The sequence below is a fragment of the Labeo rohita genome, chromosome 10, assembly GCF_022985175.1.
Source record: "Labeo rohita strain BAU-BD-2019 chromosome 10, IGBB_LRoh.1.0, whole genome shotgun sequence".
Lineage (NCBI taxonomy): Eukaryota > Metazoa > Chordata > Actinopteri > Cypriniformes > Cyprinidae > Labeo > Labeo rohita.
In genome coordinates this window covers 4,412,523-4,436,761 of record NC_066878.1, presented here as the reverse complement: position 1 = coordinate 4,436,761, position 24,239 = coordinate 4,412,523, and the positions used below count along the sequence as shown (strand labels likewise).

General features: G+C 34.7%; 2 protein-coding genes across 6 annotated transcripts; one reads left to right on the top strand and one right to left on the bottom strand.

Annotated features, from left to right (window-relative positions):
* Window positions 1-22: 22 nt before the first annotated feature.
* Window positions 23-4,615, top strand: exosc8 (exosome component 8). The gene is made up of 11 exons (XM_051121080.1): window positions 23-125; window positions 252-288; window positions 372-435; window positions 1,322-1,395; window positions 1,472-1,517; window positions 1,601-1,706; window positions 1,801-1,846; window positions 1,937-2,033; window positions 2,108-2,228; window positions 2,412-2,518; window positions 4,326-4,615. The coding sequence occupies exons 1-11, from the start codon at window positions 109-111 to the stop codon at window positions 4,442-4,444; spliced, it is 834 nt and encodes a 277-aa protein (XP_050977037.1). The 5' UTR covers window positions 23-108; the 3' UTR covers window positions 4,445-4,615.
* On the bottom strand, window positions 4,533-24,190 carry supt20 (SPT20 homolog, SAGA complex component). Of its 5 annotated transcripts, none has more exons than XM_051121075.1 (24): window positions 24,057-24,190; window positions 23,526-23,603; window positions 23,379-23,414; window positions 23,142-23,267; window positions 22,026-22,152; window positions 21,817-21,920; window positions 20,316-20,432; window positions 20,155-20,205; window positions 19,190-19,329; window positions 18,464-18,623; window positions 16,921-16,977; window positions 16,093-16,164; window positions 15,800-15,969; window positions 15,622-15,654; window positions 15,420-15,537; window positions 14,787-14,892; window positions 13,721-13,858; window positions 13,355-13,628; window positions 13,121-13,269; window positions 12,416-12,474; window positions 12,207-12,323; window positions 10,613-10,712; window positions 10,159-10,247; window positions 4,533-5,278 (listed from the first exon to the last, which is right to left on the bottom strand). In XM_051121075.1, exons 2-24 carry the CDS (start codon window positions 23,526-23,528, stop codon window positions 5,129-5,131), a joined length of 2,496 nt encoding a protein of 831 aa, XP_050977032.1. In that variant the 5' UTR covers window positions 23,529-23,603; window positions 24,057-24,190; the 3' UTR covers window positions 4,533-5,128. The 5 variants fall into 5 exon arrangements, with proteins under 5 accessions (XP_050977032.1, XP_050977031.1, XP_050977033.1 ...); XM_051121074.1 differs by having other exon boundaries at window positions 24,061-24,190; XM_051121076.1 differs by having other exon boundaries at window positions 12,416-12,471; window positions 24,061-24,189.
* Window positions 24,191-24,239: the final 49 nt, after the last annotated feature.

Sequence of the window (24,239 nt, the reverse complement as noted above, 5' to 3'; positions counted from 1 at the left end):
CCGCGGAGCCCCGGATAGAAAACATCGCTAGCGCCCCACACTGGAGCGGAGGACGCGAGAGTCACGTCTTTACGTCACTGCAGTTTTCACGTGGTGCGTCTAAACATCATGGCGGCTGGTTTCAAGTAAGTTACTACACAGCGTGAATTACATGTGTAGATTGTTTCTGAATTATTTGACGTATTAGACGTTTCCTGAATAGTGAGATTGTGTATTTAATGTCAATAATGAGATATTATTATTATTTTTAGAACCGCGGAGCCTCTAGAATATCACAGGAGCTTTTTGGTGAGTTGAATTTTTGATTTCTGTCAGCTGGAATAACACTAATCTGATAATTCAGCTATTTATCTGTATCTATAATTCGACAGAAAGAAAACTGTCGTCCAGATGGAAGGGACTTGGGAGAGTTCAGACCCACAACCTTAAATATTAGTAAGTATGGGATGCATATTATAAAACCACTTAACGGTCACCCCCATTTTTTAAAATAGGCATGAAAGTGCACTATCCAAACTTAAATTGTTGTAATTCATGAACACTTTGGAATACAGATCTAAGGTTGGTCTTTTTTTAAAGAAGACAGTCAGCGGATTATGGCAGAAGTGGAATTTTTCAAAAAAATAAATTATTAATAAGTTATAGAAGTTTAAATTTACTAAAAATACAATGCACTGTACCATTTTTATTTTATTTTATATAAAATACATATTTTATGTAACAGGTTTTACCCTAAATTTTATATCAAATTGAAGCCTTATGTCTAAATAAGTTATGTTCCAAATTTGAAGTTGATACGAAAAAAAATTGAGGTTCCTGGGAAAGTTTGTTTAAGGCGTTATACCTTATACCGTTATAACAGCCACCGGGTGCCATACAAACGCTATAGAATTTTTTAAAATGCATTTTTCTGTCACAAAAGTCTAAATTTCTCTGTCAATTTTACTTTTATCACAAAATAACCACCAAATATGAAATCCTAAGACTCAGGCCATTCCAATGACGTTTTTTGTCAAGATTATAAAAAGTTTGGATTCTAAAAGACCGTAATGCATTTTGTAATGACACTTGATACCGCCGCTAAGGGGGAGGAGACCGCCAAAAGATTTTACAGTACCATTTCCGTGGATGATTCTTGGGCTTCTAAGTTTTCAAATGATATATAATTTATGATGATCACTAAAATATTTGATAGAGAAAAAGGACAACGAAAAAAAGAGCGCCGAGCGTCCCACAGGTGGGACGGTGACAGTTAAAGGGTTAAAATGGATTTTTAATGTTTTACAAATACTATTATTAATTGGATTATATGTTTTTCTAGGCTCTATATCTACCGCTGATGGATCAGCGTTGGTGAAAATTGGAAACACCACAGTGATCTGTGGGATCAAAGCTGTAAGAATCATTTTCGTTTTTCTAAAACAATGACGTGGCTGTTGGTTATTAAGTTAGAGTTTTTGTTTTCTTGCAGGAGCTGACTACGCCGCCATCAGATGCTCCAAACAAAGGATATATAGGTGAATTATAATTGGAGATGGACGAATGTTATACATTGGGGTGTTTAATGACATTTAACTCAAGTTCCTCTTTGCTCCCTAAGTCCCAAATGTAGATCTGCCTCCGCTGTGCTCATCTAGATTCAGACCCGGCCCACCAGGAGAACAGGCTCAGGCGGCCAGCCAATTTATCGCAGATGTCATTGAAAGGTACACCCACTTTTCTGTTAAAGCAGTGTGATTTGATCAAAAATGTTTGCATAACATTGCATATTTAATACTTGTATATTTTTCTGCTTTGTAGTTCACATTTAATAAACATAGAGGAGTTGTGCATTGAAAAAGCTAAGGTAAGGTACAGTAAATAATATAGTTAAAAAAACTTGACTCTAAAATACATATTTTATTAAAATCCTTTAATAATGCGTTTCTTTTATCAGCTTTGTTGGGTGCTATATTGTGATATTATGTGTTTGGATTACGACGGGAACTTACTTGATGCCTGCATCGTAGTTCTTCTGGCTGCTTTAAAGAACGGTGAGCGCTTCTTCTGAATATAACAATTCTTGCTGCTGTTTGGATGACTAATAAAAACATTTCACATTTCTCAGCTCAACTTCCTGAAGTCGCTATAAACAAAGAGACAGATTTAGCAGAAGTTGACATCCAGAAGAAGAGGCCCTTGAAGATCAACCGGCACCCAGTTGGTTCATCGTTTGCAGTATTTGATGAGTAATTCACAACTTATTTCTCTATTACACAACTGTAGTTTGGCATTAAAACACTTTTTAGTTAAGCAATATCAACTTCATGATCATTAGGAAAAGAACTTTTGCCTCAAGATCAAAGTAACGTTTTTTTAGAAATGAGAAGAATGAGTTTACAGACAGTCTTTTCCGTTTTCTCATTGAACAGCTCTATTATCATAGTCGACCCCACAGCGGAAGAAGAAAGCTTGTCAACAGCATTATTGACTGTGGTAACGGATGAAGAGGATCGACTCTGTGCCGTCCACAAACCAGGTGAACATTAACTTAAGACATTTGTGACAAATTGCAGGTTATTTACAGCAATTTATTGGGGTGAAAACTTTTTTTTTTTTTTTATAAAAAAAAAATATCAGCTTTAAAATGTATGGAAGCCTGTTTCCGCCACTGAATAATAATATTTAAAAAGAAGCTAACTGCGACTTATCAAAGTTCTGACATTTTTCTCAGAATTGCATGATATAAACTCACAATTCTGACTTTTTTTCCTCAGAATTGCGTGTTTATATCTTACAGCTGTGACTTTTTTCCTCAGAACTGCAAGTTTCTATCTCACAGTTCTGGCTTTATAACACAATTGCAAGTTTTTAAGTCAGAATTGTGAAATATAAACTTGGAAATCTGAAAACATATCAGTCTTCTTTTCCCCCTTAGAACTGGACTTTATAACTCACAATTGCAAGTTTTTGTATCCCATGTTTCTGAGGAAAAAAAATCAGAATTTTGATACACAAACTCACATTTGCAAGAGAAAAGTCAAGTTTTTTTCTCGAATTTGTGAGTTTATATCATACAATTCTGAGGGGGAAAAAGTCAGAACTGCTAGTTTATATTGCACAGTTCTGAGAAAAAAAGGCAGAACTGCGAGAGGGAAAGCCAGAATTGTAAGATACAAACTCGCATTTGCGAGAAAAAAGCCAGAATTGTGAGATATAAACAATTGAGTGAGTTTTTTTTATTTTTAATCTCACATTTCTGAGTTTATATCATAGTTCTGAGGGGAAAAAAGCCAGAACTGAGGAAAAACCGTCAGAATTGTAAGTTTATATCTCAAATTTGAGTTTATATCACACTTCTGAGGAAAAAAGTCAGAATTGCAGGAAAAAAGCCAGAATTGTGAGGTTTTATCTCAAATTTGAGTGCTTAAATCACAATTCTGAGAAAAAAAGCCAGAATTGCAAGATACAAACTCGTATTTGCGAGAAAAAAAGTCAGAATTGCCTTTTTTCCCCTCTCTCTCTCTCTTAAATGTAGTTTATAAAAGTTTATATCACACAATTTTGAGGAAGAAAGTCAGAATTGGGAGAAAAAAGCCAGAATTGGGAGATACAAACTGAGTTTTTTATTTTTAATCTCACATTTCTGAGTTTATATTACACAGTTCTGAAGAAAAAAAGCCAGAATTGTGAATTTTTATCTCAGATTTGTGAGTTTATATCACACAATTCTGAGAAAAAAAAAGCCAGAATTGCAAGATACAAACTTGCATTTGCGAGAAAAAAGACAGAATTGCCTTTTTTCCCCTCTCTCTCTCAAACTTAGTTTATAAAAGTTTATATCACACAATTTTGAGTAAAAAAGTCAGAATTGGGAGAAAAAAGCCAAAATTGTGAGATACAAACTGAGTTTTTTTTATTTTTAATCTCACATTTCAGAGTTTATATCACACAGTTCTGAGGAAAAAAACAAGCCAAAATTGTGAGATTTTATCTCAAATTTGTGAGTTTTTAAATCACACTTCTGAGGAAAATGTCAGAATTGTGAGATTTATCTCAAATTTGAGAGTTTATATCACAATTCTGAGAAAAAAAAAAACAGAATTGCAAGATACAGAATTGCCTTTTCCTCCCTCTCTCTCTCAAATTTAGTTTATAAAAGTTTATAGCACACAATTTTAAGGAAAAAAGTCAGAATTGGGAGAACAAAGCCAGAATCGGCAGTTTTGGAACCGGAAAGTGATTTTTATGCATTCCTGAGCATCTGCAGATTGAATTTCTGTGGTCTCCAGATTTGATTGAATATTTGTTGTAGATCTAAACACAAACGCTCCATTTTGTTTTAGGTGGGACGTCGTTATCTGGGGAGAAACTGCAGCACTGCATAAATCGAGCCATAACAAGAAACAAAGAAATCAGCAAACTGCTGGACAAAGTCACTGAGAGCATGAAGACAACGAAATAAACACACATAGTCGTGACATTTTTATCTAAAAGATGTATTTTTCACTGTCAATATATACTTTCTTTTTTATCACAATAAAACTGCCGACAAAGACCATTTACAAAAATTCTGCCTCAGTGTTCAGAAATGTCATCCACTCACATGGTTTAGATTTTTTTTTCTCCATAAGAATATACATCAAGTCCCCCCTCAGTATAACAAAATGCCATTTTAAAATGTGCCGTATAAAAACCGCACATGTAATTGCATGCTGGGACAAGGCGGCCTATCACTCTGACATCCAGCAGTAGAGAGAATGTTTTTTTCATAACGGTAAAGTTGAGCAACAGGTGATTGAGGCACATCTGCACGGCCCTTATTAGTGTGCGTAGGGTCCACCCTCTCAAGCCAGACAGGCTCTCGTTGAAAGGGCCATTTGGAAGGAGAATAAAGACAGCATGCCGTAGAGAACCCTACAAGAATTGTCTCATTTAATATCTTGTATTTCTTTAAAAAATACGGTAATACTCTAAGGTCCCCTGCTCTAAAAATCCTCGCAGTATCTATTAATCTGTCCTGAGGTCAGGAGGGCAATTCCTGCACCCCTATGAACATAAAAACCCAACTTTAGTCCGGTCAAGCCACAGTCAGTCCGTAAATGCTGCCGATCGAGCACAGTGCCGTTCGCTGACGTCCAGCCGGAGGTCATGATTTGGGGAGGGGCTGTGGCGTGCTGCGTTTCCTCTTACTTTTTGGCTGGTTGGCGGAATGTTGCCGTGGCAGCGCCGCCTGTGCCGCCGCCCCCACTGCCATACCCATTTGCTGGTGTTGCATTTGGTGCTGCAAGAATTGCAACTGTGTGAAAGGGAAAAGTAACGGATAATGAATATGTGCATTAGAAGTGTCCTCAGAGTCTCCTCTCACAGCAGCTGTGCCTCAGAAGCAGCTCTTTCACTTAGCCATGGAGATAAATGTTGTGAATGTCAACGGACTGAAACCTTTAGCTCTGATTGTTGGATTAGTTGGTTTTAATGTATCCACCGTCCATCGATCCTTATGCAAATGTAGCCAAATGTGGGAAAACCAGTCAAATGTTTTCCCACTTTTCCCTGTTCTCATTATTTTAAGAAACTTACACTTGAATGATGCTTAATGTGAAAAAAATATGTATATTAAACTAATATTATAAGTTAAGACATACACTACTGTTAAAAAGTTTGGGGTCAGTAAGCTTTTAAAAAAAATAAAATAAATAATAATAATACTTTTATTCAGCAAAAACACTTTAAACTGATCAAAAGTGATGTTTTATGTTAGAAAGGATTTCCGTTGCATGCTGTTCTTTTGCACTTCATAAAAACATCTAAAAAAGTAACATTTTTTGTAACATCAATTGTTACAAATAATTTCTGTTGCTGTTCTTTGATCCTCAAAAATATAAAGTAGCATTTGTGATGTTACAAAGTAACATTCTTTGTAACATTTATGATGTTACAAAGTATTTCTGTTGCAAATGTTGTTCATCTGAACTTTAAAAATAATCTAAAAAAGGTAACATGATGTTACAAAGTAACATTCTTTGTAACATTTATGATGTTACAAAGTATTTGTTGCAAATGCTATTCATCTGAACTTTAAAAAAAAAAAAAAAAAAAGTAACATGTTACAAAGTAACATTTTTTGTAACATTTATTATGTTAGAAAGGATTTCTGTTGAAAATGCTGTTCTTTTGAACTTCATAAAAAATTCTATGAAAATAACACTCATGATGCTACATTGTTACGAAGGATTTCTGATACAAATTTTTGAACTTCATAAATTATAAAAAAGTAAAATTTTTGTAACATTTATTATGTTAGAAAGGATTTCGAAAAATTGCAAATACTATTCATTACAATACTATTCAATGCAATACTATTAATTACAAATGATTTCCGGTAAAAATGCGGTCTCTTCATAAAAAAATGATTAAAAAGTAACATTTATGATGTTACAAAGTATTTCTGTTCAAAATGCTGTTCTTCTGAACGTCAATGAATTTTTTTTTTTAAAAGTAACATTTTTTGTAACATTGTTACAAAGTATTTCTGTTGCAAATTCTGTTCTTCTGAACTTCATAAAAATCTAAAGAAGAAACATTTATGATGTTACAAAGTAACTTTTTTGTAACATTTGTTGCAAAGGATTTCTGTTGCAAATACTGTTCTTTTGAACTTAAACTTGTGAACATTTATGATGTCACAAAGTAACATTTGTTACGTTACACAATAACGTTCTTTAACATTTATGATGTTACAAAATTTTTCTGTTGCAAATGCTGTTCTTCTGAACATAAATTCTAAAAAAGTAACATTTGTTACAAAGTAACATTTTTGTAATATTTATGAGGTTACAAAGATGATCAGAAATGAATCAGCATATTAGAATGATTTCTAAAGGGTCATGTGACACTCAAGACTGGCATAATTGCCACTAAAAATTCAGCTTTACCATTACAAGAATAAATTAAATTTAAATATGTATTGAAATAAAATTATATTTTTTTTTTTGTTCAAACTGTCTACATGTGAATTTTGCTTTACTACTTTACTATTATTCTAAAATTTGAGATGTGCTGATATTAAAATTCAATACTATTTTGAATAAATAAATTAAAAATAAAACACTATAAACATAAATCACTTTAAATGCTACAAGTGAATTTAGGCATCATAACTTTATGAGGTGCAGTATGAAAAACTGATATTCATTTTGGAGTTTTGATAAAGATTACGTTTAATCTTTATTCTACTAAATTATGTTTTTTTTGTAAAGACGAACTTTGTTAGATGATGGCAAAGGTAATCTAAATAAATTGGGGTAAATGAGCTGCACAAATAAACATACAAAAAATATACAATGATAAAATACAATCATCAGTATCTACAGTGTTCCAAAAATGTGGAAAATGCCTTTAAAGAGATAGTTCACCCAAAAATTAAACTTTTGTCAGTAATTACTGACCCTCATGTCGTTTAAAACCGCCTCGTTCATCTTCGGAACACAAATTTAGATTTTTAATGAAATCTGAGAAAACTTCTTTCAACAATTTCTTCTTTTCCGTGTAGTTTCTGATGTCACGTGGACTATTTTAACAATGTCCTTACTACCTTTCTGTGTCTTGAACGTGTCCGTTGCATTGCTGTCTATGCAGGGTCAGAAAGCTCTCGGATTTCATCAAAAACATCTTAATTTGTGTTTTAAATATGAACACAGGTCTCACAGGTTTGGATCAACATAACAGTGAGTAATTAATGGCAGATTTTTCATTTTTGGGTGAAAAAACTACCTTGAACTGGTATTGTACTTTGTATATGACATTACATGTTTTTTTCTCGCCTCTCCCACTGGCTCTGACAAGAGTTTCAACTGAAGCAGAGCTGCTGAAGGAAAACCACCATTCATAAACACTGCAATGAAAATGGTTGCAACACGCTGGACAGACATCAACGTTGTTTGCAAAAGCTGAAAGAGGAAGGAATGGCAGACTCGAGGGTAATCGATGGGAACAACAAACTGTGAGGGACAGGAAAGGATCAAGCAGAAGCGATGGAAAGAAGGCGGTAAAATTGAAAGTGCAATGCAGCTGTTGTCTGTCAGTTATCCTCTATTACACACACGCACACACAGCCATGCTCTCATTTGCTATCAGTAAGACAGCAACTTCAACTCGCATCTCAGCTGGGACTATTGCAAGAGTTGGGCGGTTACTGGGGTCAGATGCAGGACAGGAGAGTGGGCCGATCAGTGTGAGCTGTGCGTGATGACGGATAATACAGCACAAATGTGTCATGCTTATAAATTAAATGAAATCTAATGAACCTCATAAATAAGACATTCTTGAAGTTTTGGAGATTTTGTCTCTATTGCTACAAAAACATGCGTCTTAAGCAGCTGTGAAGAGATAAGCTGATGCCACAAGCTTATATGATAAAATGTTGGTAAAGGCTTAGACAGAAAAATGATAACTCAAAACATGGCAAGAGAAGGACCATGTGAAGCTTCACACGTCAGTCAGAAGTAGCCAGAAAAGAAGCTATTGATGCGATTCTTATGAACAACAGTGTTTAGTTGTGTAGTGTGGAACATTTAATCTAAAGAGTGAATGCATAGACATCATATAACAGACTGATCCACACTGATCTTTCACCAGACCTTTGAATTTAACATGTTAAACTTACAAAAGTTTGAGTTTGGGTTCAGTACATTTACTTTTTATAAACTGTTTAAAAGTGACAGTAAAGACCTTTTTCATTCAGACAATATTGGAAATGTTTCTTGGGCAGCAAATCAGCATATTCAAATGATTTCTGAAGGATCATGTGACACTGAAGACTGGAGTAATGATGCTAAAATTTCAGCTTTGCCACCACAGGGATAAATTGCATTTTTAACATAATACATTTTAAAATGTACTTAAATAGAAAACAGTTATTTTAAATTGTAATATTTCACAATATTACATTTTTTTACCGTATTTTTGATCAAATAAATGCAATTCGTGAACATTAGACTTATTTCAAAGGCTTTTAAAAAATATACAGCCCAAGACTTTTGTAAAAAATAAAAATAATTAAAATAGATATATGTTTTTAAATAATTATTTTATATTTTTATTATATATTGTATAAATGTGAATTGAAGATTATTGCACAATAAGACAAGAAAGGTGTATAAAAAATTTAATTCAGGTTTTTATTCACATATGTGACCCTGTACCACAAGTCATAACACTCAATTTTTCGAAATTGAGATTTATGCATCATCTGAAAGCTGAATAAATAAGCTTTCCATTAATGTATGGTTAATGGAAATCTATGTTAGGATAGGACAATATTTGGCCGAGATACAACTATTTGAATATCTGGAATCTGAGGGTGCAAAAAAAAAAAAAAATAAATAAATCAAAATATTGAGAAAATCGCCTTTTAAGTTACTAAGTTACACTAAATGAAGTTCTTAGCAATGCATATTAGTAATCAAAAATGACTTTTGATATATTTACGGTAGGAATAAACATGATCTTTACTTAATATCTTAATGATTTTTGGCATAAAGGGAAAAAAGATCATTTTGACCCATACAATGTAATTTTGGCTATTGCTACTAATATACCCCTGCTACTTATGACTGGTTTTGTGGTCTAGAGTCACATATAAAGATTGAACAGCAAACATAAACATAAGCTCAGCCACACTTGCTTGATGTGTTAGAACAAATCTCACTGGTTCTTGTGGAAGGTCAAACGTGATGGCATCACATTAAAGAATGAACCTCATTGGTTCTCGTGTGTCAAACAAGCATGCTTGAACTTCCGTGACCAAATCTAAATGCTGTAAACAATGTATGTGAATAAAAGCCTAAAATAAATCTGTTCATCATATAAAGCAATCCTGTCTCTTTAAAAGACTTAAACTGTTAAAAATCATATGGATTTCTTATATTTAGCTCTTTTGGGTGAACCGACTTTCAATGGAAGGACAGAAATCACTCAGATTTGATCAAAAAATATGGTTTTGGAATGACACGAAGGTGATTAAGTGATGACAGAATTTTCACGTTTGGGACGAAAGGTCAATTTTGAATTCACATGGTCTTCAAAGTTCAGTGGAAGGGGAATCAGTGTCTGAGAGGTCAAAGGTCAGTCTGATATACACATGTCTATGGGTGGATGAGGTCAAAGTTGCTGCATTACTTGGATCTGTGGCTGGTGCTGTTGCTGGAGCCTCGGGGACGGTAGGCTGGGCCCGGACCCCTCCAGACCACAACCCAGCTGGGACAGCACTACCACGGACAGAGGGGTGGGGTGGAGGAGGAAGAGGAAGAGGAGGGGAGGGGAGAGAGAAAGAACAGGGTGGGGAGGGAGGTAACAGGAAATAAAAGGTAGAATGTAGCAGAAAGAGGAAAAGTGGCATCCACCATCATGTTAATCAAATGACAAACCCAAATAATCAAATAAACAGGTCTGATTAACTTCGACTGATCAATGTTGAGATTAGTATGACACACTACAAAATCTACATCCATTAGTATGTCTACTCGTTGTGTTAGTGTCTGTTAGAGATATTTAGACTAGAGATGTACTTGAATAATAAGTGAGAGGAGTGGCAGAGAAATGAAACGCATGTGTTTAGTGCATGAGTCCGTACCTGCTGCCTGAGGAGACATGAATCCCCCCACTCCGGTGAGATTGATGACTGCCGTCTGTTGGGCGGACAGACCCTGTTCTGCCGTCAGACCCGCATCGGCCTGAATCAAAGAGGACAACTGAATTACTGAAGAACTTCAGAACATACAGTTGAGGTCAAAAGTTTACATACACTTACAAAATGTTATTTTACCAAAATAAAAGGGATCGTACAAAATGCATACTATTTTTTTTAGTACTGACCTGAATACTATATTTCACATAAAATGTTTACATATAGTCCACAAGAGAAAATAAGTTGAATTTATAAAAATGACCCCATTTAAAAGTTTACATATGCTTAATTTTGTTTTTAATTAGAAAAACGATGCATTAAGAGCTGGGGGTGTAAACGTCTGAACAGAATGAAGATGTGTACATTTTTCTTATTTTGCCTAAATACCATATTTTGCTCATTTAGTACTGCCCTTCAAAAGCTACTGCAGATACTTTCTGTTTCGCAGAAGACAAAATAAATTAAATTTACCCTGATCTTCAAACTCAAAATGTTTTCACCCCCAGGCTCTTAATGCATTGTGTTTCCTTCTGGAGCATAAGTGAGTGTTTGAACCTTCTGTAATAGTTGCATATGAGTCCCTCAGTTGTCCCTCAATGTGAAAAGATGTATCTCAAAACCATACAGTCATTGTTCAAGGGTTCAAATACACAAAATTGCTGAAAAACCAAAGAATATACTCTCATCTTGTATACAAAATGCATTCAAGTTACCACTAGTTTTTCCAAACACTTCCTTTATCTCCCATTAATGGTTATATAAAAATGAAAAACAATTATATAATGAGTGTACAATTTATTTTAATACACTTTATTAAAGTATTTGTATTGTTTGAAAAAAAACAAACAAACAAACTGCATAATACCATAAAGATTCTTAAAATATATAAATTAAAACTACATCAAATACAAGTATATAACGAATATGTATATATGTGTATGTATATGTATATATGTATATAATATAAATTATGTTAAATGTCTATACACATACATATATACATACATACGTACATATATATATACATATATATATATATACACACACACACACACACATACATACACACATATAAACACCCACACACACCCACACATCTATATACATACACATATATCTATCTATATCTATATCTCTATATCTATATATCTATATATCTATATCTATATCTATATCTAATATATATATATATATATATATATATATATATATATATACACACACACACACACATAATATAGCTTTACATTTGACGGACGATTTATATGCATTAGGGAATAGTTCACCGAAAAATGAAAATTGGCATCATTTACTCACCCTTAGGTTGCTCCAAACCTGTATGAGTTTCCTTATTGTGAGCACAAAAGAAGATATTCTGAAGAACCAGAATAATTGATTGTAGCCACTGACTTGCTTAGAACAGAACTTTCATTTTTGGGTGAACTATCCCTTAACACAAATGGAGTTGATCCTTAGCCTCTGGAAATTACTAGAATCATGATATTTATGTAAAATGATTACTTCAGTGTGTCTAACTCACCGCCTCGCCCTGCTGCTGGGGACTGGATGTCGCGGACTGACTGCTTTGCTGTTGAGGGGAGAATTGAGACAACTGCTGCTGCTGTAGAGAGTTAAAAATCAGTGGTCCCGTAGGAAGCTGAATAAAAGGGAAACACAAACATTAAATGGGAGGGAAAGAGAGAATCATCTCTGCAAAAGCCAATAACATAACTACAAAAGCTTTCTCACCTGAAGAAGGTTGAGCGGTCGCAGCCCTGGGCTGTTGTTCAGGCCAAAAGGCCCACCTGCTGAAACAACATGAACAATTTACCTATCACAATAGTGACTGACAGCTTGTGAAAGTCATTGATGAAAGGGATAGTTCATCTAAAAATGACAATTCTGTTATTAATTACTCACTCTCATGTCGTTCCAAACCTGTAAGAACTTTGCTCATCTTGGAAACACATTAAGTTATTTTTGATGAAATCCAAGAGCTTTCTGCCGCTGCTCAGACAGCAACATAACTAAAACGTTCACGGCCCAGAAAAGTAGTGAGGGCATTGTTAAAATGTTGCATGGTGGTACTCTTGTGAACGAGCATCGAAGACCGACATGGAAGCGAAGAAATTGCTAAGTAAAGTTTTTTTTGTTTTCTTTGCGCACAAAAATAAGTCTTGTTGCTTCATGACATTACGGTTAAACCGCTGGTGTCACATGGACTATTTTAAAGATGTCCTTACTACCTTTCTCTGCCTTTAGTGTGTCAGTTGTGTTGCTGTCTATGCAGGGTCAGAAAGCTCTCAGATTTCATCAAAAATATCTTAATTTGTGTTCTGAAGATGAATCAAGATCTAACAGGTTTGGAACAACATGAGTGAGTAATTAATGACAGAATTTTCATTATCCTTTGCAGATCTGACCATGTGGGGAGCAATTTACACAGACGTTTACCTGCTGGAGCTGCAGACTGCATGGCAGGAAGAGCTCCAGACATGAGACCACCAGAGGGCAGAAGTCCACTCAGGGGTATACCAGACGCCAAAGTACCAGGACTACAACCCAGCATTGGGTTCGAACCGCTCATCAGAGTCTGCGGACTGCTGCAAGAAACCACAAACAGAGGTGGTTAGTAACCTTTTTTCCCTTTCACATTGCTGAAAAAAAGTCACAAACTTGGGTTCTTACCAAACCGGGCCCACCACGTTGATGAAGTTGAGTCCTGCGGGGTTTGTCATGACCTGTGAGGACGTGGTGCTGGACGTAGGCAGGGGAATAGTCATGACGGGCAGGGTCATCTGCTGTTGGGCGAAGGGAGTCAGCAGGGTGGGCTGCTGTGGAAGGGTAGGGTCCTGAGGGGTGGGTGTTACCGAAGGCGTGGCACTCTGAACGTCGGCAGGGTGGGGCGTAGAACACGGCGTGTTGGTGGGTGTGGGTGTGGAGGGTTTGGGGGTACCTGATCCTATGAAGGATGATCAGAGGAAAAAGACAATGCATAAGCAATACATTAGCAAGCGATGACAGCTTTCTAGTTGTGAATGGAGTGATACTGACTCTGCATGGGCGAGAGAGCAGCAGGGGACAGCAGGCCAAGCTCCATGGAGTGTTTCCGGGAGAGCGACTGATTCTTTGTGGGTGGAGGGGTCGGGCACTTGAGATGGCCACTTGAGGCCTGTGTACTGTACGGGTTACCTAAACAAAAGGAACAAGGATTTGTTTGTACAATTTTAAGGTGGAGAGACACAAACATACTGAAATAGATCAGAGTAAATGAGTCAAATCGTCACTTCGTAATAAACTGGCACCAAATATCACTCAGTGGTAGGAGAAAAGTAAGAGAAACCACTAAATATAATCATTTTCATATATAATAAATTACTTGCAGTGCAGAGCGAGCAGACACAATACATGTGGTCAGTGCTTTCAAAATACTTGACAGAAATACTTTAACAACAGATTTTGCTCGGGCATTTAAGGATGACCATAACAGCATTTCAGATGCTAAGCACCAAGATCCTGTCCACTGGTTAGTCAGGTTACGCCGTCCCATTGCGTCATAAAGTCACACGACTTTTTTGATGCACATGTAAGAATTTATTCGTCAGTATATCCAGTAGAGCTGCAAAATGATTGATTCAAAATATAAGTTTATGTTTACATACCATATGTGTGTATGTACTGTGTATAATATATACACATATGTATATACTTTAAAAAATATTTGTATGTATTTGTATGTAAAAATGTTTTTTAAATATAAATCTAACAAATTTTTCCTTAATATATACAAAAAAATTCTGCATGCATGTGTATTTATATATGCATAATAAATATACACAATACACACACATAGTATGTAAACATAAACTTTTATTTTGAATCGATTAATCGCAATTAATCGTTTTGCAGCTCTAGTTTCCAGCTCCCATTATTCCTATTAACCTTTTTTCGAAAAGTCGAAAAACCACCTTATACGAGCATAAAAAGTTTTTTGCAAATTATGTTTTGTTTTTCTCAAAATGTGGCGTTTCCATCACTCGTTTCTGATGCGATACTTCAAAATGAGCATAAAAACATGAGTGATGGACACAAATATTGTTACATTATAAATTTGTCTCACCTGAGGAGGCGCAGGCTGAGCCGGCTGGCAGTTTGATGGGAGGAGGTCTGTGTTTGACACCCTTTCCTAAAACCGAAGACTGGACCAGCGCTGAGAATCCATCAGCCTGCATCAACAATAAACATCCATCAAAATGTCTTGTCAAAACATTCATGTGATTTTTGCTTTTTTTAAGCATAAACAATTGTTTTGGAGCCCATTTTCTAATTCTGACACTTAAATCTCTAATTAAAGCTGCAGTCTGTAACCTTTTTTATGTTTAAAATTTACAAAATTTATATAATAACCAAGTACATCATGAATCCATTTTCCAAGTCATGTTTTAGCTTATCCTGAGTCACTTTGGTACACCTATAATACGTTTTTATATTCGGACCACTGCAGAGTTGCCCAGTACCTGCGTGATTCGTCACAGACATAAACAGAGAGAAGTACCTACAATGTTCTTCCACAAGATACAGTTCTGTTTATTAACTGAACAGTTAGAAAATCTGCCTCATATCTATTTTTTGTAGCCTGAACTACAAAATAAACTCATTTTAAGTATACAAACCTGATAATAATCATATAAAATCTGTTTTTTTGCCTTAGTCGGAATGGTCAGATGTAAAATCATAGGTCAAAGTGTCTCACCTCGTTTTCCCTGGAGGGGGAGAGCTGGCCTTGGGACCCTGCACTGCCTGAGTTGTGCAACATCTTCACCTGACACTTCACGTCCCGTTCATACACCTCCTTATACTGCGTCAGAAATCTGCGACACAGGATATTTTTTTATCGCAACCAAGACCCGAAACTCAATAACACCCAATAACGAAAGCATGGCTCCTGTACTTACCGATCAGCATCTGTTTTTGAACCTATGAGGAATCTACAAACCACAGAGAAAATAAAAGATCAGGTAAGTGCAACAACAAATATGCAAGCGTAACTAATGACACTTTCTTTAGCCTAAAAATAGAATGTAATATAAATGTGAAATAAGTCATTCTACAATAAAACAGTAAATTTCATACGGTGGGTGAATGAGGTGCAGGTCTGTGACATCCTCCTCTGATTTGGAGTCTTTGGCGCTGTAGATTTTCCCATACACCAGCGGGTCACCCATAGACTGGAAGATAGAGACTTTTGTTCTTTGAGGCTGACCTCCTACCTCACACTCGAAAATGTAGTCGTCCCTCACGTCCTATTCCAAAAAACAAAGACCGCATATCACACAAAGAAAATGACAAAAAACAGTTTTTTCCCCCTTATTTGCATATTAAAGGGTTCATGTAGATTCTATAAATTTTTCACAGAGTTGTCTTACCTGTGCAGGCCAAACAGTGGGCTGGGTCTCATCTAGTTTGACAAAGGTCTCTGCCACTGCATACTTCTCCACCTGGAAGCAGAAAGAAAAACTTAGCTTTATAGACTTGGATACAGAAAAGTCCAAACATCCCATCTCAGAAAATAGGAATGTGAAATGTATCTCAACACTTCTAAAGTCATATTCAGTGTTGGGGAAAGTTACTTTTAAAAGTAATGCATTACAATTTTGTGTTACTCCCTGAAAAAGTAACTAATATACTAATATAAAAAAATGAAGCACAAATGTTAGTTTATCTAAAGTAATTTTTGCTTATTAATATGGTTGAATTGCATCATCGAAGGTCGGCTGCAAAGACACTGGTTAACAAAATGGGATTAAACACATAAAGGATATTTGTTTTATTTAACATATTTAATTATTGCAGGATTGCGTCATATTCTGTTTGCATTCCACTGTTTTTATTAATTTTGAAGAATACTGAATCTGTTTTGAATCTGTCTAAATGTTATCACATGTAGTCTAGAATACAGTAATATCATGTTTACTCCCAATTTCCCGACAGGAGACTCGTCAATCAATAAATCGGGTAAAAAAGTAACTGGCGTTACTTATTTTAAAAAACGTAACTCAGATATTTTCTTAGAAATTCAAAAGTAATGCATTACTTTACTAGTTACTTGAAAAAAATGTATATTACGTAACCCGCGTTACTTGTAATGCGTTACCCCCAACACTGGTCATATTTCTGTTATAAATGGCTTTTTGAAGCTACAGAAAAGAGAGATGCTACTTGTACTTTTATTTAACTGCATTACAGTAACTCACATCAATTTCTGATGGGACAGTCAGCTGACAACTGCTCTGTTTCCACATGTCCACACACTGCAGGAAAAACAAGTGTTATTTAAATACAGAAAACAGCCACATAAATAAAAACAAGAAGATATAATAAAAACTCTTTACATGGGACATTTGATTCATACAGAACTGTTCATTAGTAAGATTTTTGAAAGACTCTTATATTTAAGGCTGCATTTATCTGATAAAAATACAGTAAAAACAGTTATATTATGAAATATTACAATTTAAAATGTAAAAGTCCTTCAATTTAAAATAACCTTTTTCTATTTCAGTGTAATTTAAAATGTAATTTATTCCTGTGATGCAAAGCTGAATTTTCAGCATCATTACTCCAGTCTTCAGTGTCACATGATCCTTCAGAAATCATTCTAATGTGCTGATTAAACCAGTTTTGCTGGTTAGTATTTTTGTGGAAACCGTGAAACTTTTTTTTGCCAGATTCTTTAATTTACTTGAAATAGAAATCTTTTGTAACACTACAAATGTCTTTATTGTTTTTTTTTATAAATCTATTGCATCATTGCTGAATAAAAGTGATTTTTTTCAAAAACATATCTTGCTGACCCCAAACTTTTGAACAATGATATACGTTTAATATACTACCAGTCAAAAGTTTTTGAACAGTAAGAATTTCTTTTGCTCACCAAGCCTGCATTTATTTGTTCCAAAATACAGCAAATGCAGTAATATTATGAAATACTTTTACTATTTAAAATAACTGCTTTCTATTTGAATATATTTTAAAATGCAATTTATTCCTCTGACAATATGCTAATATGCTGAAATCATTCTAATATGCTGATTTGCATTTTTATTTTTATTATTATTATCATCAATATTTAAAACAGCTTAATTTTTTCAGGATTCTTTGAGGAATAGAAAAATCCAAAGATCAGCATTTATCTGAAATAAAAAGTTTTAATTTTTTTAAATTATTTAATTCAAAGGATGCTTTAAATTGATCAAAAGTGATGATAAAGACATTTATAATGTTACAAAAGATTTCTATTTTACACAAACGCTGTTCTTCTGAACTTTCTATTCAAAGAAACCTGAAAAAAATCTTCTTAGCTGTTTCCAACATAATAATAATAATAATAATAATAATAAAAGTTTTTGAGCAGCAAATCAGAATATTAGAATGATTTCTGAAGGATGATGTGACTGGAGTAATGATGCTAAAAAAAAAAAAAAAAAAAAAAAAAAAAAAAAATCACAGGAATAAATTACATTTTAAAATATATTAAAATAGAAAACAGTTACTTTAAATAGTAGAAGTACTATTTCTACTATTTAGACTACTGTCTAATTTGACTTTTTTTCTGTACTTTAGATCAAATAAATGCAGGTTTGGTGAGCAGAAGAAACCTCTTTAAAAAACATTAAAAAAATCTTACTGTTCAAAAACTTGACAGGTAGTGTATATTTTGCCATGTTTACATTTACCCATTACCCAAAAACAGAACAGAAACTAAAACTGCAAATTCTGTCTGTGTCTTCAACTCACATTGCCAGCTTTGGAGATCTTAAGGTCTATGGAAGGAGCAGGTTTCCTCTCTTTCCTCCTCTGCAGGTAGTCCAAGAGTCTGAGCTGTGGCAGCGCAGGGCAGTGGCTCATCATTTCCTGCTGTCTGTTTAGAGCTGCTTGAGAATGCCTTCTAAAACACCTGCAGAGTGGAGAAACACAACATCCATCAGTGTTGAATGATAAATAACTGATATATGATGGATCTGATCACCTGCTTTTGTATTTCAGGAAACCTTTGTATCAAATACAACACCTTGAAGCCTTTACCTTTGATAAACAACATGAAATGATCCTCTTTACACAACAGAGGAATGTATTCTTTTCAAGTTCTTGCATGCAACAAAAGCAGACAAGATCTGCAACTTAACTATTTTTGTTAGCTGCACAGTGCGAAGAAAACCACTCACATTTCTTTAGTCTCAACAATACTGTAAGAGATCAGAGCAGCAGCGGCTTTTCAGTTCACAGATGGTGACTAACCACACACACAATAAAAGATCTGCACTGTGCACATCTACATAAGCTCTGTGGGTTTATGCAATTCCTTGAATGCAAAATGTTTGCAGTCACAAACAATCACACAACACATTGAGCAGCAGATGACAGGAACTCAACACAGACAGTTTGATTTAGCTTTAGGATAGCTGATGATCAAGCGTATGAAGCAAAACACATTTTACTGAAGCTAAGAGTTAAATGTGTCACCGTTTCATAGATCGCGTGTTCATCTTCTGTTTGTTGTAGAGCAGACGGTTGGTGGTGCAGCTGACAGAAATGGAGGGGTCCAGACACAAAGGCTCTGCTGTGGCCAGAATCAGCTGACTCTCCAGCTGAAGTTTATCGTCCTATAAACGCATTTAAACCACATGAGAATTGATGCATCCTCTGTACTTCACAATGTTGTACTTTAATACTGTTTGTCAATCTACAGCAGTGGTTAAAAGTTTGGGGGTCGGTAAGATATTCTTAATAAAAATTAATATTTTATTCAGCAAAGCTGCATTAAACTGATCAAAAGTGACAAACAAATGCAGTTTTTTAACATTGATTTTTAACATTTTAACATTTAACAACTGTTTTTAACATTGATAATAAATTAAGTTTTGTTTTGTGCTTTTGTGATTTTTATTCTTTATTTTATTTTATTTAGCGTTAATTAATTTTTATTTCAGGTTTTTTTTTTTGTATTTAACTTAAGCTTCTTTAGCTAGTTGCCAAGGCAGCATTTCTAATGTTTAATGTTAAATTTAAATTTTTCATATAATATTTATTTTATTTCACTTTTATTCCATAATATTTTAATTCAATACTAGTTTTAGCAAAAACAACACTATTCTGAACTTGATATAGCCCAGGTAGTGTTTTTAATATTTCTTGAGCAACAAATCAACATATTAGAATGATTTCTGAAGGATCATGTGACACTGATGACTGGAGTAATGATGCTGAAAATTTTGCTTTGCATCCCAGGTGTAAATTGCATTTTAAAATATATTCAAATAGAAAACAGCTATTTTAAATTCTAATAATATTTCACAATATTACTGTTTTTACTGTATTCCTGATCCAATACAAGCAGCCTTGGTGAGCATAAGAAACTTCTGACAAAAACATTAAAATAATTTTACCAACCCCAAACTTTTAAATGTTTACACACAGAGTCCCCCTACCTGTGTCCACTTGTGATCACTTGTCATAGCATGAACGTCACAGATCAGGGTCTGGTGTGGAGAAGATTAATGACAACGGCTTAATAATAATGCTTTGTTGATCTCAAGTTTCGCTAAATACTGAACAGAGACTGCTGGTCCTCATCAGGTCTGTAACTGACCTGCATAGTGGGTCTCAGCAGGATGTGCCGGCTCTGGTAGGTGGGCATCTTTGCATTTCCAGACTGTCGGTAGTCCCTGACCTCAGCTATGACACAGCCACAGTGAAATATGTTCACCTGACAAAACAGAAGCAGAAAAACAAATGTAATCTGGTGGTTTATGCATCAGTTTGCAGACCCGACAACGCGCCATAAGACTATGCTGAATGAAATTAAAGAAAAATGTAGGTTAAAGGAATAGTTTATCCAAAAATGAAATTCTGTCATGATTTACTCATCTTCAAGTTGTTTCAAACCTGTACGAATTTCTTGTTTCTGCTTAGCACAAGAGAGATATTTTAAAGAATGTGGGTAACCAAATGGTTTCTGATCCTCATTGACTACTGTAGTATTTTTTTTCAGTACTATGGAAGTTAATGGGGGCCAGCAACTGTTTGGCTTCCCACATTTTGCAAAATATCTTCTTTTATCCTCAACAGAAGAAAGAAACTCATACAGGTTTGAAACAACTTGACGATGAGTAAATAATGACAGAAGTCTAATTTTTGGTTGAACTATCCCTTTCATGCACAAATTGAACTGATTCAGCTTTTATAGGTGAACTACTCCTTTAATTAAATTAGAATCACATTTAGAATAAATTCTAAAACAGTATAAGTTTAGTATTATTTATATACTGTAACAATGTTTATTAATATTTTAAAATAGCTTTTAATTTTAGCCATTTGTTAAGTGCTTGTCATTATTTTTTGTATTTCTAATTAGCTTTATTTTATTTCTGTTTTTAATTTTTGGTAATTTAGTACTTCAACTTATTTTATTTCCAGGGTTCCTACACATTTTCCATTTTAAAATTCCATATTTTTATGGAACTCAAATTTCCAAACCTCCCAGTAGATTTTCAAACCATATTTAACATAAATGGTCCATAAAGCATTGTTTTCAGCTTTATATTTGGTATATAGTACAGTTATCTGTAAATATTTAGATTTCTCAGATTTTTTAATTGTTTTTCTCCAAGTGACAACATACAGAGCCCCTAAAATAAATAAATAAATAAAAATACAGACTTTTACATGCACACAAGAACATTTTTTGTGCCCTCAAGAAACATGTGCATGAGAATTTTTTGCATGCTTACATATTACAATTTTTATATAACCTATTTTCTTTGTGGATCACTGCCATGCTACTATGATTAAAATGAGAGCCTGGATGCACATGAATTAATTTGGCTTTTCTTATGGTAGTACCTTTAATATAATAATATCAAGGCCTAATGTCCAATTTAACATATCCTCTGTGACAGCGAAGAAACCATGACACAAAATGGGCTGACGGCATAAAATTAGCCAATTTCAATGGTCTATAAAAAGGACTTGGTAATGTAAAAAGGTTTTTAATATTTTAAAACTAAATGTAAAAAGTAACAGATAGCAGACTTTTCAAGTGTGAAATAAAAAAAAAAAAGTCAACACTTTTCTTCAATTATGCCACTAACCTGTGATTTTTCTAGAAGGTCTACAAGGATGGGCGGCAGCTCCTCAGCATCCAGGTACTCCAGTAACTCTGTCTCTTCATAGCGAAGTCGGATTGTTTCTGAATCTTATAAGTTAGGACAAAAACATCAGTTCAAGAACGAGTTTATTAACACGCAAAATCTCAGCTGATTTAACCATAAAACACAAACAAAAAGCAAGCAGACTTTACCAGATCCGTTTTTTCCTCTAAGCATAAGCGAGTATCCTTCATTTCCAGGGTACAGGTTGACCACCAGACATGAGACTGACTCCTGCGAGACCAGCTTCTCTAGTAGATTCACATTTCTCCTCAGTTTCTACAAAAAGAAGGCAGAAAGCATAATACATATACACAATTCAATGTTAATATAACATGATATGACAGAGTTATAAAATCCCATCCACAGTTTTCTCACTTAATGTCTTGTTTCATTACGAAATACGTGACCCTGGACCACAAAACCAGTTATAAGGGTCATTTTTTTATTTATAGAGCTTAAAGCTGAATAAATAAGCTTTCCGTTGACATATGGTTTGTTAGGAAAGAACAATATTTGGTCGAGATACAATATTTGAAAATCTGGTGCATAAAAATCAAAATATTGAGAAAATCACCTTTATAAATGCATATTACTCATCAAAAAATAGGTTTTCATATATTTACAGTAGGAAATTTACAAAATAGCTTCATGGAACATGATAGTTACTTAATATCCTAATGATTTTTTGGTATAAAAGAAGTTTTGACTCATACAATGTATTGTTGGCTATTGCTACAAAAATACCTGCGCTACTTACGACTTGTTTTGTGGTCTAGGGTGACATATGTGACCCTGGACCACAAAACCAGTCATAAGGGTACATTTTTCAAAATTGAGCTTTATACATCACCTGAAAGCTGAATAAACAAGCTTTCCACTGATGTATGGTTTGGGAAAATATTTGGCAGCGATACAACTATTTTAATTTCTGGAATCTGAGGGTGCAAAAAAATCAAAATACTGAGAAAATCACCTTTAAAATTGTCCAAATGAAGCTCTTACTAATGCATATTACTAATCAAAAATCAAGTTTTGATATATTTACAGTAAGAATTTTACTAAATATCTTAATTTCCTAATGATTTTTGGCATAAAAGAAAAATCAATAATTTTGACCCATACAACGTATTTTTGGCTATTGCTACAAATATACTCCAGCGACTTAAGACTGGTTTTGTGGTCCAGGGTCACATATGAAATTATGGAAGCAAAAATGGATATGAAAGCTACTTAATTTGTTATGTATTACAGAAAATGAAAATTACCTTCAACTCTGGTTCTTTTTCACACTCTTCAATGTACAATTCATTAAGTTTCTGATATAAGGATTTCCTTCCACTTGAAGACACTCGTCTCTTCGCCGGTCGCTGACGAGCACTTTCAACAATGTACTAAAAAAGAAATAACAACAGAATACACACAGGTACATTATAATAGATACAACTAAGCAGCATGTTCAGTAAATATATACCACAGCATAAAATAATAGTTTGAATAATTACCTCAGCCCGATCCAATGCATATTCTAAGACTTGTTGCTGTGGAAGAATGACAAATGTATAATAAAAAAATAAGCCAAATATGATCAAATCCATCCCATAATGTTAAATAAAATCCAATCCTGTTAAAAATACATTTGAAGTTCTTACCATTGTGGTTGCTGCGTGACAGGAGGCGATGTTGTGTTACACCAGCACTGTCACCTCCACAAACACACCATTCAAGCCCTGAGACCAGAGAGAGACAGTTCAGAAACACACTCCCTCATCCATTTCGCTGTCAGCTGACAGTTTCCATTCACAACTCAAACCTAGACACCCAACGACAAGTGTATGAATGCGAAAACACAAAGTATGAGACATGAATTCAGCTCAGTAGGACTGTTATGCATCTGTGTGTACATGCAGCCACAACATCTGGTAAACAAATGTAGCGAACTTCAACAGGATGACGACAAAGTATATTTTAAAGGATGCAATAGCAATAACTAGCATGCATTCGTGAAATGCAAAGGAATATGATCCCAGCAGAAGGAGGCAAACTTCAACACTGCAGCTCCAGCAAACGACAGGCTGGCTAACCACAGCTAACAGCTCACTTAAAATGAACAAATCCACAAAATACGACCGACTGACAGAGCGGGGCTGAACGGGACAATGGCGACAAACATCAAAACCGACTTGCCAATCGAGTTGCATCACCACAGGCAGGAAATCCAAAGCAAGAAGCGGAATAAATGTTCCAGTGCCTTCAATGAAAAAAACTCACAGCAGCCATTTTGTTCCAGTGTAACAACAAAATCCAAACTTCCGGTGTGCGCGCGTGCTGGAGGCGGAACCAAAGATCTGCAGCGCGGAACCGCT